Source organism: Chlorocebus sabaeus, chromosome 28 (genome assembly GCF_047675955.1).
Source record: "Chlorocebus sabaeus isolate Y175 chromosome 28, mChlSab1.0.hap1, whole genome shotgun sequence".
In the NCBI taxonomy this organism is placed as follows: Eukaryota; Metazoa; Chordata; class Mammalia; order Primates; family Cercopithecidae; genus Chlorocebus; species Chlorocebus sabaeus.
Window position 1 is genome coordinate 19,400,667 of NC_132931.1, and position 19,073 is coordinate 19,419,739.

Consider the following 19,073-nt stretch of genomic DNA (forward strand, 5'->3'; position numbering starts at 1 on the left):
AGATCATTCTGATCACGCTGAAGGGCACGTGGGCGCTCAGGGCAGCAGAGAGCAGAGGACGCAACAGGGATGTGGGACGCTGGCTCAGACCTGGGCATCCGAGTTGCTGAGCGCTGGCTGGTGTTCAGCACCTGGAAACCACGCACACGTGCTGCACCACTTGCGCATTACGGAAGCGCAGCCTCATCGGAAGAGGCCTGCCAGTCTTGAGCCAGGAGGGAGGCCCCAGCCAACTGTATTTGTTTTGTTTTGTTTTTTTTTTTGAGACAGTCTCACTCTGTTGCCCAGGTTGGAGTGCAGTGGTGCAGTCTCGGCTCACTGCAGCCTCTGTCTCCTGGGTTCAAGTGATTCTCGTGCCTCAGCCTCCCAAGTAGCTGGGATTATAGACACGTGCCGCTGTGCCCAGCTCATATTTGTATTTTTGTAGTGACAGGGTTTCACCACGTGGCCCAGGCTGGTCTTGAACTCCTGACCTCAGGTGATTCACCTGCCTCGGCCTCCCAAAGTGCTAGGATTACAGGCGTGAGCCACTACGCCTGGCCTGTATTTGTTTTCTTTCTTTTCTTTTTTTTTTTTTGAGACAGAGTCTTGCTCTGTCGCCCAGGCTGGAGTGCAATGGTGCAATCTCGGCTCGCTGCAAGCTCTACCTCCTGGGTTCACGCCATTCTCCTGCCTCAGCCTCCAGAGTAGCTGGGACTACAGGCGCTCGCCACCGCGTCCGGCTAGTTTTTTGTACTTTTAGCAGAGACGGGGGTTTCACCGTGTTAGCCAGGATGGTCTCAATCTCCTGACCTCGTGATCCGCCTCCCTCGGCCTCCCAAAGTGCTGGGATTACAGGCGTGAGCCACAGTGCCCGGCCTCTTTTATGTTTTTTTTTAGAGACAGGGTTTCGCTACGCTGGCCAGGCTGATGTAGAACTCCTTGGCCTCATGTGATCTGCCCTCCTCAGCCTCCCAAGATGGTGGGATTACAGGCGTGGGCCATCGAGCCTGACTGTATTTCTTAATACATTAAAGTAGTATTTAAAGGCTGGGTGCTGGTGGCTCATACCTGTAATCCCAGCACTTTGGGAGGCTGAAGTGGGTGGATCACCTGAGGTCAGGAGTCCGAGACCACCTTGACCAACATGGTGAAACCCCCGTCTCTACTAAAAGTACAAAAATTAGCTGGGTGCGGTGGCACATGCCTGTAATCCCAGCTAGTTGGGAGGCTGAGGCAGGAGAATCTCTTGAACCTGGGAGGCGGTGGTTGCAGTGAGCCGAGATGACACCACCGCACTCCAGCCTGGGTGACAAGAGCGAAACTCCGTCTCAAAAAAAAAAAAAAGTCCTTAAATACCATTTTTATTTGTGTTCATACTGAAATGTCCTGAATGCATCAGTATATGCTTTTACTTTTTTTCCCCTTAGAGTGAAAATATTTAACCTGAATGAAAGCAATGAGTAATTGGATCCTTTGCAGAGTGAGTTATAAGCACAGTGAATAGAAAAACTCGGCTGGGCACAGTGGCTCACGCCTGTAATCTCAGCACTGTGGGAGGCCGAAGTGGGCGGATCACCTGAGGTCGGGAGTTGGAGACCAGCCTGACCAACATGGTGAAACCCCATCTCGACTGAAAATACAAAGATTAGCCGGGTGTGGTGGCAGGTGCCTGTCACCCCAGCTAATTCCAGAGACTGAGGCAGGAGAATCTCTTGAACCTGGGAGGTGGAGGTTGCAGTGAGCCAAGATTGTGCCACTGCACTCCAGCCTGGGCAACAAGAGTGAAACTCTGTCTCAAAAGAAAAAAAAAACAAACCTGGGTTGCGTTAGTGTTGGAGCGTAGCAAAACCCATTCGTTCTCGGAGAGAAGTGCCAGGAGGGGATTCTGGAAGATGTCTTTAATGGAGGTGATCAAAGTGACCGCTCTCGTGGTTCCCAGGACTCCCGATGGAGACCAGCAGATCTGTGGTTTTCCCTGGCAGCTCCTGGACCCAAGTGTGTGTGGCCGGAGGGGGCATCTGGGAGTGCGGCTCTTGCTCTGGGCAGCTTTTTCAGACCCATTGTCCGAGCAATACTGGGGGCCTGGCCAGTGCCCTCCGCTAGCCGCTGGGCGCTCTGCGGCCTGTAGGGAGAGTTTTGAGAACTCGCCCAGAGCAGATGGAGGCCGGCACCCTGGACTCTGTCCAGTGACCCCGTGCCCTCCTCCAGCCGACAGGGAGTTCATCGAAGCCAGGAGGAGAGCCCTGAAGCGCTTCGTCAACCTGGTGGCACGGCACCCCCTATTCTCCGAGGATGTGGTCCTCAAGCTCTTCCTGTCCTTCAGCGGCTCGGTGAGTGTGTCTGCCCTGGCCCTGGGAGGTCCCGAGCCTCCGGACCCGCCCTTTCCTCTCTCAGGTTTGGTTTCTTGTCCTGCTGGTCCCTCGTTGGACGCCCAGCAGGAACGACACGGACAAGACTTCTTTCGTCTCCAGATAACAGTCTGAATGTGATTTTCGGAGGTGTCCCTGGTGTTGACTTTGCAGGATTTTGTAAATCCGTGTGGAGATCATGGGTCTCTGTGGTCACTTTGAGGATTTAGGCTGGATGGTTTGGAGGGTTTAGGGAGGTGCCAGAGACTCCAGATGGGAAGAAGTGTTTACTTAAAACAAGGCCCTGTCTGACTAGGGACCACTGGAACACAGGCTGAGTCTCCTTGTCAGAGCCACAGCACACACCGGCAGCTGGGAATTAACTTCTTGTACACGTGCTCCGTCCGGGTCCGAGCAGGGGTTTCTTCCTCCCGGCTGCTGCGGCACAGCTTTAGCGTGTGTCAAGAAGCTATGGCTTGCGGGCACGGTGACCCACGCCTCTCATCCCAGCGCTTTGAGAGGCCGAGGCCAGATGGTCGCTTAAGCCCAGGCGTTTGAGACCAGCCTGGGCAACATAGCGAGACTTCGTCTCTGCCAAAACAAAACGAAACTGAGGCCAGGCATGGTGGTGCACACCTGTAATCCCAGTCACTCGGGAGGTGAGGCGTGAGAATCCCTTGAACCCGGGAGGCGGAGCTCGCCGTGAGCTGCGATGGTGCCACTGCACTCCAGCCTGGGCGACAGAGCGAGACCCTGTCTCGAGAAAACAAGAAACAAAACAAAACAAAAATACCAAACCCTGCAGCACAGCTCCTGTTTCCTGCAGGAGGAAGCAGCCGCCAGCCCCTCCAGGGAAGGCGGGTCGGGAGCTCCTCCTCCGCCTGTGCCTGCAGGACCCTCTCCCTGTGAGCGGAGGGGCGGGGGCTCCACTGGAATAGAGGTTTCCAGGCTCTCCTCTATTTTCTGGAAAGCCCTTCTTGAATGGGGACCTGAGGGCCCCTGCCCGTGTCCCTGCTGCAGGAAGACACCCCCTCTCCCAGACCGACTTCACACAAGCCTTGCTTCCTTTTGTCTTCACTTCTCTCGGAGGCAGAGGGGCCTTCGCCCTGTGCCTGGGGTGTCTCTGGGATGTGCCTGGGGATGTCTGGAGCACGCAGTGGGACCTTTTGAGCCCTGGGGAGTGGAAACCTTCCTTTGGAAGGCGATCTGGATTGTCAGAAGAGGAATGTGGCAGGACCTGGGAGGGGCGGTGGGGAGGGGTGCTGTGGGTCACAGGCGGGCGATACCCCTGTTCTGGGGGTAGGACGCGCCCTGTGGCCTTTCCACAGGTATCATTCTCTGTCACTTCCCGGCCTCAGTTTTCTTGCTTGCTTTCTGTTTTTAAAGATGGGGTCTCACTCTGTTACCCGGGCTGGCCCTGAACCCCTGGGCTCTAAGCGGTCCTCCCGCCTCAGGCTCTGAGTAGCTGGGACTACAGGCATGCATCATGCTGGGCCTCAGGCTTTTGTTTTTTGTAAAATGAGAGTTGAGTCAGATGATCTTCAAGGCATCTCTGAAATTTGAGAATTCCTGGACACGTCAACAGCTGCCTATTAGGGTTTCCCCTTGTATCTCCTGGGTGGCTCCTGATTTTCAGGCATGGCTTTGCCCAGGAGGCCTCGTGCAGATGAGAGGGCTCCAGGGCTAGTGGTTGGGCCTGTCCTTCCTCTGCCCAGCAGCTCCCTGGGCTCTGGTGTCCCTGGCGCCAGGCATGTATTCCCAGGAAGGAAGACGCTTTTGCCCTGTTCTATTGCGCTTTTGGAATCTACCAGGGTCTCAGGTATCTGCCGTCTGTCTCCGGGGCTGATGCCACCCCCCGTCTGCAGATGGAGGGGCCGTTTCTCTGCAGAGCCACCCCCCGTCTGCGGATGGAGGTCTGTGGATGGAGTGGCTGTCTCTCTGGAGAGCTGTCCCCCGTCTGTGGATGGTGGTCTGTGGATGGAGGTCTGTGGATAGGGGTCTGTGGATAGTGGTCTGTGAATGGAGGTCTGTGGATGGGGGTCTGTGGATGGGGGTCTGTGGATGGAGGTCTGTGGATGGAGTGGCTGTGGATGGAGGTCTGCGGATGGAGTGGCTGCGGATGGAGGTCTGCGGATGGAGGTCTGCAGATGGAGGTCTGCGGATGGAGTGGCTGCGGATGGAGGTCTGCGGATGGAGGTCTGCGGATGGAGGTCTGCGGATGGAGTGGCTGTGGATGGAGGTCTGCGGATGGAGGTCTGCGGATGGGGGTCTGCGGATGGGGGTCTGCGGATGGAGGTCTGCGGATGGAGGTCTGCGGATGGGGCTCTGTGGATGGAGGTCTGCGGATGGAGGTCTGCGGATGGGGGTCTGTGGATGGGGGTCTGTGGATGGGGGTGTGTGGATGGGGGTCTGTGGATGGGGGTCTGTGGATGGAGGTCTGTGGATGGAGTGGCTGTGGATGGGGGTCTGTGGATGGAGGTCTGTGGATGGAGTGGCTGTGGATGGAGGTCTGTGGATGGAGGTCTGTGGATGGAGTGGCTGTGGATGGAGGTCTGTGGATGGAGGTCTGTGGATGGAGTGGCTGTGGATGGAGGTCTGTGGATGGAGTGGCTGTGGATGGAGTGGCTGTGGATGGAGTGGCTGTGGATGGAGGTCTGTGGATGGAGGTCTGTGGATGGAGGTCTGTGGATCAGGGTCTGTGGATGGAGGTCTGTGGATGGAGGTCTGCGGATGAGGGTCTGTGGATGGAGGTCTGTGGATGGAGGTCTGTGGATGAGGGTCTGTGGATGGAGGTCTGTGGATGGAGTGGCTGTCTCTCTGGAGAGAGGCTGCAGGTTTGTAGGGCTTCTGCTCTGAAGCCAGGACATCCTGTTTGGTGAGAAAAACACCCAAGGGAGAGTCAAGAGATTGCGGAATCCTAATGTCAAAGCCAACATATGGAAATGCGTTTCTCCTGAGGAAGGACGACGTCCTGCTCCACAGTGGCCCACGCCCCACAGCCGCTTTCTTGCTGCCTGTAGAAGAGGGCGAAGCTGTCTCTTTTCCTTTTGCAGGATGTGCAGAACAAGTTAAAGGAGTCAGCACAGTGCGTCGGGGACGAATTCATGAACTGTAAGCTGGCTACCAGGGCCAAGGTATTTTTCTAACTTTGAAGAGTCCTTCCCTTTTTAACCAGAGAAGCAACAGCTTTAACCCTTTGTAGTTATTATGCTGACATCTGTCGCATGGTTTCCTCATTTAACCCTCGTTTCAGCTGCTCTGACACAGGGCTGGGAGGCCTGTTTTACCGATGGAGAAACAGGCTTGGCGAGCCAAGGCCGGGAGCCTCTGAGCAGCAGGGCCGGGAAGGGGCTGAGCTCTGACCTCAGGCCCTCCAGGCACCCCGTGCCCTCTGCCCCTTTCTGTGACTCAGACAGCCGGATGCTTGTATCACCGCCTCTTCAGATTTCTGGGGATTCATTGTTGTATCTCTTTATGATTGAATGTTTGAAATCTGGTCTTTTTCCAAAAAGGACTAAGGTAGCTACTCAGTAGTTTTTTTGTTTTTTCTTTTTAAACCTCTTCAGGCTGGCACGGTGGCTCATGCCTGTAATCCCAGCACTTTGGGAGGCCGATGCTGTCGGATCACTTGAGGTCAGGAGTCTGAGACCAGCCTGGCCAACATAGCAAAACCCCATCTCTAATAAAAATACAAAAAAACCCCAAAAAACTGGTCAGGCATGGTAGCTCACACCTGTAATCCTAGCACTTTGGGAGGCCGAGGCGGGCGGATCACGAGGTCAGGAGTTCAAGACTAGCCTAACATGGTGAAACCCCGTCTCTACTAAAAATGCAAAAATTAGCCAGGTGCGATGGTGCACCCCTGTAATCCCAGCTACTTGGGAGGCTGAGGCAGGAGAATTGCTTTAACCCAGGAGGCAGAGGTTGGAGTGAGCCGAGATCATGTGCCACTGCACTCTAGCCTGGGTGACAGAGACTCCATCAAAAAAAAGAAAAAAAAATTAGCTAGGCCTGGTGGCAGGCACTTGTAATCCCAGCTACTTGGGAGACTGAGGCAGGAGGACTACTTGAACCCAGGAGGCGGAGGCTGCAGTGAGCCGAGGTCATGTTACTGCACTCCAGCCTGAGTAACAGACTCAGACTTTGTCTCAAAACCAACAATAGCAACAACAAAAAACCCAGGAAAAAACCTGCTTCTTCATACAAAAATAAAAAAATCTAATTTTATTTTATTTTATTTTTTGAGACAAGGTCTTGCTCTGTCCCCAACGCTGTAGTGCAGTGGCACAATCATAGGTCATTGCAGCCTTGACCTGCCGGGTTCCAGCGATTCTCCCACCTCAGCCTCCCACAACAGCTGGGACTCCAGGCGTGTGCCACAACACTTGGCTGATTTGTTTGTTTTCGGTATAGATGAAGTCTCACTCTGTTGCCTAGGCTGGCCTTGAACTCTTGGCCTCAAGCAGTCCTCCTGGCATGGCCCCCCCAAAGTACTGGGATTATAGGCACGAGCCACCACGCCTGGCCAGATCTTTTACCTTCATTTTACTCACTGAGCTTTCTGTTTTCTGAACACTGGTAGTTAGTATCAAAGCTTCTAAAAAGTCTTTGGGAATAAGTGAGGCATACAAGAGGCCTTTCCCCCATGTGGAGAGTCTTTCGGGAATTTATGTTCATTGTGGAAGATTGTTTGTTTTTATTTTTGTTCTTTTCTGGAGACAGGGTCCCCAGGATGGAGTGCAGTGTTGTGATCATGGCTCTTTGCAGCCTGGAACTCCTGGGCTCAAGTGATCCTCCTGCTCAGCCCTCTGTAAGCGCCTGGGACCATAGGCACTCCACCACGCTGGCTAATTTTTTGATTTTTTGGGAGAGATGGGGTCTCACTGTGTTGCCTAGGCTGTTCTTAAACTCCCAGGCTCTAGCGATCCTCTTGCCTCTCTCCCAGAGTGCTGGGGTACAGGCGTAAGTCACTGTATCCAGCTAAAGATTATTATTATTATTATTTTTTGAGATGGAGTCTTGCTCTGTCACCCAGGCTGGAGAGCAGTGGCGCGATCTCGGCTCACTGCAAGCTCCGCCTTCCGGGTTCACGCCATTCTCCTGCCTCAGCCTCCCGAGTAGCTGGGACTACAGGTGCCCAACACCACGCCTGGCTAATTTTTGTATTTTTAGTAGAGATGGGGTTTCACTGTGGTCTTGATCTCTTGACCTCGTGATCCACCCACCTCGGCCTCCCAAAGTGCTGGGATTACAGGCGTGAGGCACTGTGCCCGGCAAGATTATTTGAGGGTTTTGTTGGTTTGTTTGTTTTGAGACAGAGTCTCGCTCTGTCGCCCAGACTGGAGTGCAGTGGTGCGATCTCAGCTCACTGCAACCTCTGCCTCTCAGGTTTAAGCAATTTTCTTGTCTCAGCCTCCAGAGTAACTGGGATCACAGGCGCCTGCCACCATGCCCAGCTAATTTTCGTATTTTTTGTAGAGATGGGGGGGTGTCACCATATTGGTCAGGCTGGTCTCGAACTCCTGACCTCAGGTGATCCACCTGCCTCGGCCTCCCAAAGTGCTGGGATTACAGGCATGAGTGACCACCCCCGGCCTTATTTGAGTGTTTTTGGATAGGTTCTCTGGTGGGATGGGATTTCAGTGGACTCTGTGGTCCTCATCCCAGGGCTCATTTGTCTTCGTGTTTGTGGCATGCAGGTGATGACGGTTTTCGTTTCTTTTTTGGACGTACAGAGTGATCCCTGCAGGCCTGGAGGAGTGGGGCTCTCGGGGTGGCTCATGGACCTGCTGGGTCTCCCGTGGCTCAGCTTTTGGGGTACTGGCTGCTCCCGTCTGACAGGTGCTCCCCAGCGAGTAACACACAGTCTCTCTCCCCCTCCGCATCATGTCAGGACTTCCTCCCAGCTGACATCCAGGCTCAGTTTGCCATCAGCCGGGAGCTAATCCGGAACATCTACAACAGCTTTCACAAGCTTCGCGACAGGGCCGAGCGGATCGCGTCGCGGGCCATCGACAACGCGGCAGATCTTCTCATATTCGGGAAGGAGCTAAGGCAGGTGACCTTTCAGCTTCTGCAGGGGCACGCGCGGTGGGACAGGAATCCACGCTGGTGAAGGGCTTGGGCAGAAAGTGCATTTACCGTAATAACCAGCATCCTGACCCGTTTCACCCCAGAAGGGGCAGAAAGTGGGTCGGGCACATGGGGGGTCATATTTAGAAGAAACACAGGAGAATTTCAGCCCTGAAACACAGATTTCTGAGCACGAGTAAATGCTCACCAGTTTCTAGTCTGGTAGTTTTCCCACTGTCAGGATGAGACTTTAAAAAAAGATCCCAGGCCAGGTGCGGTGGCTCACGCCTGTGATCCCAGCACTTTGGGAGGCCAAGGTGGGTGGATCACTTGAGGTCAGGAGTTCGAGACCAGCCTGACCAACATGGTGAAACCTTGTCTCTGCTAAAAAAGTACAAAATTAGCTAGGCGTGGTGGCACATGCCTATAATCCCAGCTACTCGGGAGGCTGAGGCAGGAGAATTGCTTGAACCCAGGAGGTGGACATCGCAGTGAGCTGAGATTGTGCCATTGCACTCCAGCATGGGCAACAAGAGCGAAACTTCATCTCAAAAAATAAAAAAATTAAAAAAAGAGCCCTGGCTGGGCACGGTGGCTCACGCCTGTAATCTCAGCACTTTGGGAGGCCAAGGTGGGTGGATCATGAGGTCAGGAGTTCAAGACCAGCCTGGCCAAGATGGTGAAACTCCCTATCTACTAAAAATACAAAAAAAAAAAAAATTAGCTGGGCATGGTGGTGCGCGCCTGTAATCCCAGCTACTTGGGAGGCTGAGGCGGAGAATTGCTTAAACTCGGGAGGTGGAGGTTGCAGTGAGCTGAGATTGCACCACTGTACTCCAGCCTGGGCGACAAAGCAAGACTCCATCTCAAAAAAAGAAAAAAAGATCCCTTTGACTTGGGGAAGAACAGACCATGGGCTGGCAATGCTTCCTTTGCCTGAGGGGAGGGGAGACCCCACCCAGGACTCCGCTCCCCCCAGCAGTGCCCCTCACCTGTGCACATGTCACCTGGGGGCTGGTAGGGAAGAACAGATGCAGCAGGGCCTGGGGTGCAGCCCCAGGGCCACCCTTCCTCCTGGGCTTCCAGGGTCCCCACAGGCCACTCTTTGAGCAGCAGGTGCATAGGACGGGGGAGCATGCAGGTTGCCGTGGAGGACACAGTGTTGAGAGCTGCATGTCTGTGGCGGGGATGCCAGGCTCGACTGCGGGGTGAGCTCCAGGCCTTGAGTGTCTCCTCGCGTGTGCTTGCTCCCTCAGTGCAATCGGGTCCGACACAACGCCGCTGCCCTCCTGGGCCGCTCTGAACAGCAGCACCTGGGGGTCCCTGAAGCAGGCTCTGAAAGGCCTGTCTGTGGAATTCGCGCTGCTCGCCGATAAGGCCGCACAACAGGTGAGTAGATCGGTTCTCCCAGGTGCCTGTTCCAGAGAACACAGTATGCCTTGGCATGGGGAGCGCCTCCCGCTTACACGGGCTTCACAGTTTGTTTTTGTTTTGTTTTTTTTGAGACGGAGTCTCGCTCTGTCGCCAGGCTGGAGCGCTGTGCTGCGATGTCGGCTCACTGCAACCTCCGCCTCCCGGGTTCAAGTGATTCTCCTCCCTTAGCCTCCTGAGTAGCTGGGACTACAGGTGTCCACCACCATGCCTGGCTACTTTTTTGTATTTTTAATAGAGACGAGGTTTCACCATGTTGGTCAGGCTGGTCTCGAACTCCTGACCTCAGGTGATCCGCCCGCCTCGGCCTCCCACAGTGCTGGGATTACAGGCGTGAGCTGCTGCGCCCGGCCGGCTTCCCAGTTGTGAGCTGAGTGAGTAAGCAGCTGTGCCCTGGGTGGGAGCTGCCTGTCCCCATCTGTTCCTAGTGGCTCCCTAGTAGGAGCGTTTATGCTTTCGAGAGGGATTGCCAGTGACAAAACAGATAGGGCTCTAGTCTTGAGTGTTGATTTTGCTGAGGTTGGAAGAGAAGATAGACTCTGTCTTTGAAAAGATCACGTCAGGCTTCCAGGCATACTCCTGGGTGGACCAGATAGTTCCCACTTTGCTGTCTGAGTCAACTAGGATTTGGCACTGGAGACTTAACTCATCAGAATGATGATGAAGCCCCAGCACCCAAGAGGCCCCCACCTTCCACTCCACACACAACCTCAGGAAGTGCTTCTGCTGCATGGGCAGAAGCTGTTTTTAGAAATCCGCCAAGATCTTGGAGTCATTTGGGATCAGTTTGAAGATACGGTGTTTACTATCACACTGCAAGGCTCATCTGGGTGCTTTTATGTTAAAAAACTGTTAGTGGCTGGGCATGGCGGCTCACACCTATCATCCCAGTGCTTTGGGAGGCCGAGGCAGGAGGACTGCTTGAGCCCAGGAGTTCGAGACCCAGCCTGGGCAACAGAGCAAGATCTCATCTCTATAAAAAAAAAAAAAATTAGCCAGGGGTGGTGGTGCATGCCTGTAGTCCCAGCTACTCAAGAGGCTGAGGTAGGAGGATCACCTGAACCCAAGAGGTAGAGGCTTCAGTGAGCCGTGATGGTGCCACTGCACTTCCAGCCTGGGCGACAGAGTGAGACCCGGTCTCAAAAACAAAAAAAAGCTGACGTCGTTGTGAAGGTGGGAGCTTGCTACCCAGTTCCTATTTCTTGGGAAAGTGGCCTCCAGGCTGCTTGTATTGGTTTGAAGTAAGTGATCAGATCATGCCCATGAGGGCCGCGCTCCCCGCTGAGCCCTGGAGCTCCTGATGGCTTGGTGAACCCACATGCTGTGGAGTTGGGGCTTTTCAAGCTGGAACCGGGGCGCTCAGGTGCCCGTGACGTTTTTCATGATGAAGAGGAAAATTGATGTCTTTGCTGGTGTGGAAAGTCCTGGGTTTTCTTCCTCTTCCGCCCCCGTGCTTGTGTGTTCCCTTTAGAAACGGAGGGAGGGCACTGTTGGTGTCTGTGGATTGGGGCTGGGTCTATTCTGTCTTCAGGTCCGTGTGTCACTGCCCCCAGGTGGAGGGGACCGAGAACGTGGGGCTGGGGGCTTGTCAGCATAGAGACGAGGACCTCAGCGCCGCCTGCCCTGTGCATCGTGCGTCTGTGCTGTGACTGTGCTCAAGCTACTTTGGTCTCCAGGCTTCAGTTTCCCCATCAATTAAATACAAGGGGATTGGACTATATTATTAAAAGAGCTATTTCCTTTTTTTTTTTTTTTTTGAGACAAAGTCTCGCTCTGTCGCCCAGGCTGGAGCGCAGTGGTGTGATCTCAGCTCACTGCAACCTCTGCCTCCCGGGTTCAAGCGATTCTCCTGCCTCAGCCTCCCAAGTAGCTGGGATTACAGGTGCCCACTACCACGCCTGGCTAATTTTTGTATTTTTAGTAGAGACGGGGTTTCACCATGTTGGCCGGGCTGGTCTCAAACTGCTGACCTCAGGTGATCCGCCCGCCTCGACCTCCCAAAGTGCTGGGATGACAGGCACGAGCCTCTGTGCCCGGCCAAAAGAGCTGTTTCTGTAACCTGCTGACCCTTTCCTCCAAACTCGGTGTGCAAAGCATAAAAGGTGTTCCTGTCATAGGGACCCAGGCCCTCGCCACACTCCACTCCCACCCTCCACCCTCCACCCTCGCCACACTCCACTCCCACCCTCCACCCTCCACCCTCGCCACACTCCACTCCCTCTGCAGCAGGTGGCTGCCGGCGGGGTGCCCAGAGTGCCCCGGGGCTCTGCAGAGCGCAGGATCAGCATCACTCATGAGGTGATTTCCAAGGTTTTTTCTGATTCAGCCCTGGACGCTGCATTTCCACCTTGAAGAGGAAGAGAAGGTTGAGGCTTCTGGTGCAGTAGGAGTTTGTGGCTTGAGGTTCTGCCCAGCTCTGTGACTCTTGGACATCTCATGAGTTGTGTTTTGGGACTGTGATGTCTGGAGAAGTGCTGTTTCCTGAATCTCTCTCACTGTCCTTGGTTGTGGTGAAATGGAGCTTTTACGTGGAACGAACCTCGAGGCCTTTCATTTGATGCAGCAAAAGTTCCATCTCACCCTTGCTGTTCAGTCAGAGGCAGGGAGGACCGTTTTTCCTAATTCTGCTTGTACTCACACCAGTGTTACTCTCCCCAGACCTATTAGGAGCTGAAGGTAGCCATATCCCAGCAAGACACGTGAGACTCAGAGTAGGGTCTGTGTGTTCCATGGTGATGGGGCCTTCGCCTTGGTTAAAGGCGTGTGCATTGATGGTTACGGGCTGCATGTGGCCCAGGACGGCTTTGAATGTGGCCTAACACAAGTCCGTAAACTTGGCTGGGCACAGTGGCTCACGCCTATAATCTCAGCACTTTGGGAGGCTGAGATGGGCAGATCACCTGAGGTCAGGAGTTTGAGACCAGCCCGGCCAACATGGTGAAACCCCATCTCTACTAAAAATACAAAAATTAGCCGGGTGTGGTGGCACACACCTGTAATCCCAGCTACTCGGGAGGCTGAGGCAGGAGAATCGCTTGAACCCAGGAGGCGGAGGTTGCAGAGAGCTGAGATCACGCCCACTGTATTCCAGCCTGTGTAACAGAGGAAGACCCTGTCTCAAAAAACCCCAAATCTGTAAACTTTCTGAAAACATGAGATTTATGCACAGACTGACTTCCTTCCTTCCTTCCCTCCCTCCCTCCCTCCCTCTCTCCCTCCCTCTCTCCCTCCCTCTCTCCCTCCCTCCCTCTCTCCCTCCCTCTCTCCCTCCCTCCCTCTCTTTGCTCATCAGCTGTCACAGTGTTAGTGTATTTTATGTGTGGCTCAAGACAATTCTTCCAATGTGGCCCAGGGAAGCTAAAACATTGGACACCCCTGGTTTCGGGCCTTGTCTAGCACTGAACCACAGACGGGACTTGGTGACAAATGACACAAGCAGAGGGACCCCCGAGTTCCCCCCCTTCTGCTGGGCCAGAGAATAAGCCTCCATTCTCCCGAGCCCCTGCCTGGTCAGGTGGGAGCTGGGCGTCTGCGGTCAACTGGCGTTTTCCGTCTGGAGTTTTAGAAACTCTTAGCACCTCTTCTCCTGGCACATTTTACTGGCTGGAATCCCAGCTGCTTTGGGTGTGGGGTTGGTGGCTGGGGAGCTTCCTTGTTCAGTCGGCCTGAGGTCTGGCCTGGGCTGGTTCCTTCCTCCCAGAGTCAGAGGGGCTCCCCAGAACCACCAGCCAGGTCTGCAGGGGGCCCCCTTCCCCACCGGCCCACCCATGACCAGGCGGAGACGCCTTCCAGCCCAGGAGGCTTGATGGGAACAAGGCCTGCGTTCCTGCGGTACAGGGGCATCTTAGGGTCCCCTGGGGTACAGCAGAGCCTGGGCACCCCTGGCTCCCAGTCCAGGACTGTGTCCCATAAAACTCCTTGTCATTTCTTCTGCCTGCACCGTCTCCTGCTGAGCTTGACGTGCAGGGCGTGGGGTGAGCTTTCCACCCCTGCCACGCGTGGAGCCCGGGGAATTGTGGGGGGAGTGTGGTCTCCCTGAGCTGCTCAGTGAGCTGTGGGGACTGAGGGCGGGAGCTGTGGGGACCGGAGCCCTTCAGGGCCTGGGTGTGACTGAAGGCGTTGGTGTTGGGGGTTTCCCCAGGATACCTGCTGTCGGCCTGGCTTGGTTGTGGTTGTGGCTGGGGGTGTCGGTGGTGAGCTGTGCAGGTTGGGGGTGGATGGGCTGCCCCCTCCACTGCCTTCCCCGGACCCCTGCTGTCTCCAGAGCTTGGATGCTCCCCGCAGTGGCAGCCGGAGCCCAGGGCTTTGGACGGACTCTTCATACCGCAGATGCCTCTGAGCACTGTGCGTCCGGCCGTGTGCACTGTGCCTGGCCTGCGCCCCCACCAAGCGCTGCTACTCATGAAAGCCGGGCCGGTGGAGGCAGTGTCTGCGTGGGGTTCGGCCCGTGGGGGCTACCTCGTGTCCCCGGGTGCTGTGGTGATCCTAGGAGCAGGGCATCCCTCTGCCATGACGGGGCCCCCTTCCACTCCAGGAGTGCCCGCCGTTTGCTGTGCACTCACTGCCCTGTTGGGCTCTCTCTGTGGCTGTGCTGCCCGCACAGAGCCTCGTGTGAGGGCCAGAGAGGAGCCTGTGTCCACCGCCACCCCCCGCCGCCGAGTGTGGTGCTTCTGCGTGCAGCCCGAGGCGGCCGCCCGTCTTCCTGCATCAGCAGCACGTCCTGCCCGCAGCTGCCGTCTCTCCTACCCTGCGCCCCCTTCCCAGGCCTGCGTTTCTCTCTCCTGTTACTGATGCGGAGACCACACCCTTGTTCTCCCCCGTGTCCCTCCCGAGCGTCCACGTTTTCCACACAGCTCACAGCGTCCGATGGGAGCTCGGGTTTTCCGCAGTGCTTGATGGAGCCGTAGGAGTGGGGGGTCGGGGGCGCCTGGCTCTCCCAGCGTGTGTGTGTGTCCGGAGATTCGCCGGCTTTGTGAAGGCCTGAGGCAGGCGCGGCAGGCCGGGCTGATGAGCAGGAGGGCGGGCGGCCATCCCGCGGGAACGCAGGCCTTGTTCCCATCCAGACTCCTGGGCTCCAAGGCGTCTCCGCCTGGTCATGGGTGGGCCGGTGGGGAAGCGGGCCCCCTGCAGACCTGGCTGGTGGTTCTGGGGGGCCCCTCTGACTCTGGGAGGAAGGAATCGGCCCAGGCCAGGCTTGGGTCTGAGTTCCCGGGCAGGGACCGGGTCCTGTATGCCTCCGCGTGGGTGAGCTCCCCCTCGCCTTCCAGGGTAAGCAGGAAGAGAATGACGTGGTGGAGAAGCTGAACCTCTTCTTGGATCTGCTGCAGTCCTATAAGGTGAGTCTTGGCTGCTCCTTGGTTGGGGTCAGAACTTTCAGGAATGAGCTTAGGATCCTTCAAGGGTCTAACTCCTGGGAGACGGAGGAGGAGCTGAGAAGCCAGGGCTGCAGGGGGAGACGGGGCCTTCCGTATCGCGGGGCTGCTTCCCTCGGCCGGCTCCGCAGGGCCTGGTGCGGGCATCGAGGGCAGCGGCGAATGGCTCCCCTGGCCCGGCAGGACCTGTGCGAGCGGCATGAGAAGGGCGTGCTGCACAAGCACCAGCGGGCGCTGCACAAGTACAGCCTGATGAAGAGGCAAATGATGAGCGCCGCCGTGCAGAACCGCGAGCCGGAGTCCGTGGAGCAGCTGGAGTCCCGCATCGTGGAGGTGGGTGGCGTGGCGGCCGAGCAGGCCCGTGGGAGCCTTTCCCCTCCTGGCCATGGTGGGACCACAGCCGTCCTGGTGGGCTCCCCTGGGTTGGCTCCATGTGTCTGGAACAGAGCTGGGGGTGCAGTGGAGGCAGGGAGCCGGCCCGGGTGCCCAGAGTGACGCGGCTCCCTGCCCGGCGCTCCCTCCCCGGCCCTCTGTTACCTCCCACCTTCCAAATGCCTGGTGAAGGCTGAAGGAGAAGGGGCCGCCCTGGCTCAGGGAGTGCGCTGGTGTTCCGCCTTGGTGCTCCCGTTGCCGGCTGGGTGCAAAGGGCGGCTGTTTGCTCTGCAGCAGGAGAACGCGATTCAGACGATGGAGCTGCGGAACTACTTCTCCCTATACTGCCTGCACCAGGAGACGCAGCTCATCCACGTCTACCTGCCCCTCACCTCCCACATCCTCCGCGCCTTCGTCAACTCTCAGATCCAAGGGCACAAGGAGGTGAGTCCGCCCTGCCCCGGCCGCTGTCTCAGCCATGGCCTTTCTTTGTCCCGCCGCCCTTCCTTCCAGCCTGGCAGCGCGGTGGCCGGCCGCCCTCGAGAGGTGTTTCAGTGCAGTTGGGGTCCTTGTGGGCCTTGGCACACGGTGCTCACCCAGATCTTCTAGTCTCCTGTGTAGCCAAGATCAGAATCGTGAGGGTGTCCCCGGAGATTCCTGCGGGGTGGAGGGAGGCGCAGACAGGGACAGTTTGCCTTCTGGAGGGATTTGAGGAGTCCGAGGCTCCCGCACCCTGAGGCGGAGAGAAGGGTTCTGGGCGCCTGGGAGCGCCGTAGGTGGGTGTTTTCCGAAGATTCCTGGCCAGCCTCCTCCAGATGGCGGTTCCTTCAGCCTGTGAGAAGAAGCGCTGCCAAGGTCCTGGGGGAAGCCTCCGTTGATTTCTGGTGGCTAGCTCACTGCAGCGCCGCTGTGATCACAGGCGTGAGCCCCTGTGCCCGGCTGAAACTCTGTTTATTAAGTAGCTGCAAGCAGCTTTGAAGCCGTGGTCTGTGGTTTGTGTTGAACTGCACCGAGTGTCTGGGATGGTCACGAGATTCCACACTGTCCCCGGCAGGTGCTTGGTGCCTTGGGGGCCGTCGGGCAGTTTGGGAATGGCAGGCCGGAGGTGGCCGTGGTGGGGCTGAGAGGGGGGGACAGCTGCTGTATTAGGAGCATCACTGTGACACGGCCAGGGTCTCAGGGGCCAGATTGGGCTTGGACATGTGAGTGTCCGGGTGTGTCCTCAGTGAAGGAACGTGACCAACAGGCGGGGCCCTGTCCTGCCCGGGGCATGATGCCATAACCCTGGTCCTACCAGGCTTTTTTATTGTGGTGATGAGGAATTTCCAGTCCTGGGATGCTGAGATGAGTGTACTGTGGTCCAGTGACTCAGCCTCCCCTGCAGGCCCCCAGGGTGCGCCCTGCCCTTCTCTGGCCACCTGAGCCCCTGCCCGGCAGGTCTTGGCGTGACCCCTGCCTCACTGCCACGCTCCCCTCCTCACATCCACAGCATCCGTTCCTTGCCCTGGTTCCCAAAGTGCTTGGCGAGTGGGGCTGCTGTTTGCATTTGGTTTGGCTGCTACTGATTTGGTGGATGTGGTCTCTGTGTTTCTGGTTTGCTGTTTGGTTTTGAGGTGGAGTCTTGCTCTGTCGCCCAAGCTGGAGGGCAGTGGTGTCGTCACAGCTCACTGCAGCCCCAGCCTCCCGAGTAGCTGGGACCACAGGCAGGCGCCACCACATCCGACTAATATTTCTGATGTTCTGTGGAGACAGGGTGTCCCTATGTTGTCCAGGCTGGCCTTGGTGTTTGACCTGTCAAGGCTACATGAGGCCAGTGCCCGCACGGCAGCTAGAGCATGTGCTGGCGGTGACGCGATAGTGATGTTTCTCCCGATTCCACGGCAGGCAGATTGGCGGCCCTTTGGTCCTGGGTGCAGGGACCGAGGTGTGGGCGTCTGTGACCACAGGTCACATGAGGTCGCTGGTCCGCTCCTCGTTTGGGCTTCCTCTGTGCAGGATGGGCAGTACTGGTTCTGCCAGAGGTTCGAGGAGCTGATGCACCCGAGGGCCTCTCCCTCCCTGTCACTGGCAGGGGAAGGAATTGGGATGACAGCGTGAGGAGCAGCCCCGGCCTCGCCTGCTGATGTTGTTCTCTTCGTGTTCCCTTCCAGATGAGCAAGGTGTGGAACGACCTGAGGCCCAAGCTCAGCTGCCTCTTTGCAGGACCACACAGTGCCCTGACCCCACCATGTTCCCCGCCGGAGGACGGCCTGTGTCCTCACTAGCGCCTGAGGCTGAGGTGGTGCTCCCTGCGGCCGCACTAAAACCTCTTTCCAAACGGTGTGTCCGGTGTAATTCCCTTTGGACGGCAGCTCCCCTCCCCGCCACGTGCTGCAGCCGGAGCAGAGGAGCTCACGCCTGCGGGTCGGGAGGGGCATCCATGGACCACAGGGGCAGCTGGGCCACACTGCCCTTCGCCCTGTGGCCTGCTAGCCTGGTGGAGAGGGGTGGTGGGGTTCTCTGGAATGGTTTTCTTCTGATATGCAGAGCCCTGCCGGGAGGCAGGGATCTCTCATCTCATAGAGTTTGTGCCTGGGAGAGCGTGGGGGCGGGGCCTCCAGGTGCTGGAACAGTCGGGAGGGGCAGCGTCATGGTGCTGTCAGCCGAGGAGAGAGAGAGGGCAGGGCCGCCCTGCAGCCCAGGCATGGGACTGACCACGGACAGCAAGGGGACAGCCAATGGTGCCAAGGCCGGGAGGGAGGGCCGTCAGGCATGGGGCACGCACGGTGAATTTTCTAGGGAACTCGCTGCAGTCAACACCAGGAGCCCTGGTCTGGGAGTGGCCTGTGGGGTCCAGTGGCCTCATGCCCTGTGCCCGTGACCCCATGTGTGCCCGTGTCCACACCATGAGCCTGTGTGTGCTTGTGGTCTCAGGCCTGGGAGACAAAGGCGTGACGGAGAGCTGGGGCTCTGAGCGCGGGCGCTACAGCGGCTCTGTTCTCATCCCCGGACTCCCTTGATTTCTGGTGGCCAGTGTTGGAGTCTGCACCGTGCGGCACTGCGGCCGGATGGGCTGGCAGAGGACAGCGGGGGGCGTGGGGGGACGTGTGTTCCATTCCAGCTGGGGCTTTAGAGGAGGGACAGCCCCTTTTTAAGTGGATTTTCTTCTCTGAGGCGCCTAGAGCCCTCCTCCCAGCCTCTTGCCGCACACTTGTCGTCCTGGCCACCTGCCCACAGAGGGGACTGGTCTTCCAGGCCCCTTCCCTTCTCTGGATGAGGAAGGCTATTCTCCTGAGCTCTGTGGGGCTGAAATGCCCACCTCAGGTGTGGGTCTGCTTCTGCCCCAAACCCCTTTTGTGGAAGGCACACGGAGCCAGGCTGGGCTCCTGGACCCCTGCACTTCTCCGGAGCCTGAGGCCCCTCCCTGGCCGGGGGGGGGAGGTGCTAGAAGAGGCCCTCGGGGGCTCCAGGCTTTCCGAGGTCCCTCCATTCTGCAGCTGCTCGCTGGCCTCCGGGG

General features: G+C 57.3%; 1 protein-coding gene across 1 annotated transcript in view; it reads left to right on the plus strand.

Moving 5' to 3' along the window:
* SNX8 (sorting nexin 8) overlaps nt 1–17,894 on the plus strand; it is a 56,762-nt gene extending 38,868 nt beyond the window's left edge. Inside the window, exons 4-11 of the mRNA XM_008018865.3 lie at nt 2,191–2,312; nt 5,384–5,464; nt 8,224–8,384; nt 9,659–9,791; nt 15,101–15,169; nt 15,389–15,538; nt 15,872–16,021; nt 17,728–17,894. Coding sequence (XP_008017056.1) covers nt 2,191–2,312; nt 5,384–5,464; nt 8,224–8,384; nt 9,659–9,791; nt 15,101–15,169; nt 15,389–15,538; nt 15,872–16,021; nt 17,728–17,841 — 980 coding nt within the window. The 3' untranslated portion in view covers nt 17,842–17,894. The remainder of the gene's footprint in view (nt 1–2,190; nt 2,313–5,383; nt 5,465–8,223; nt 8,385–9,658; nt 9,792–15,100; nt 15,170–15,388; nt 15,539–15,871; nt 16,022–17,727) is intronic.
* The last annotated feature ends 1,179 nt before the right edge of the window (nt 17,895–19,073 follow it).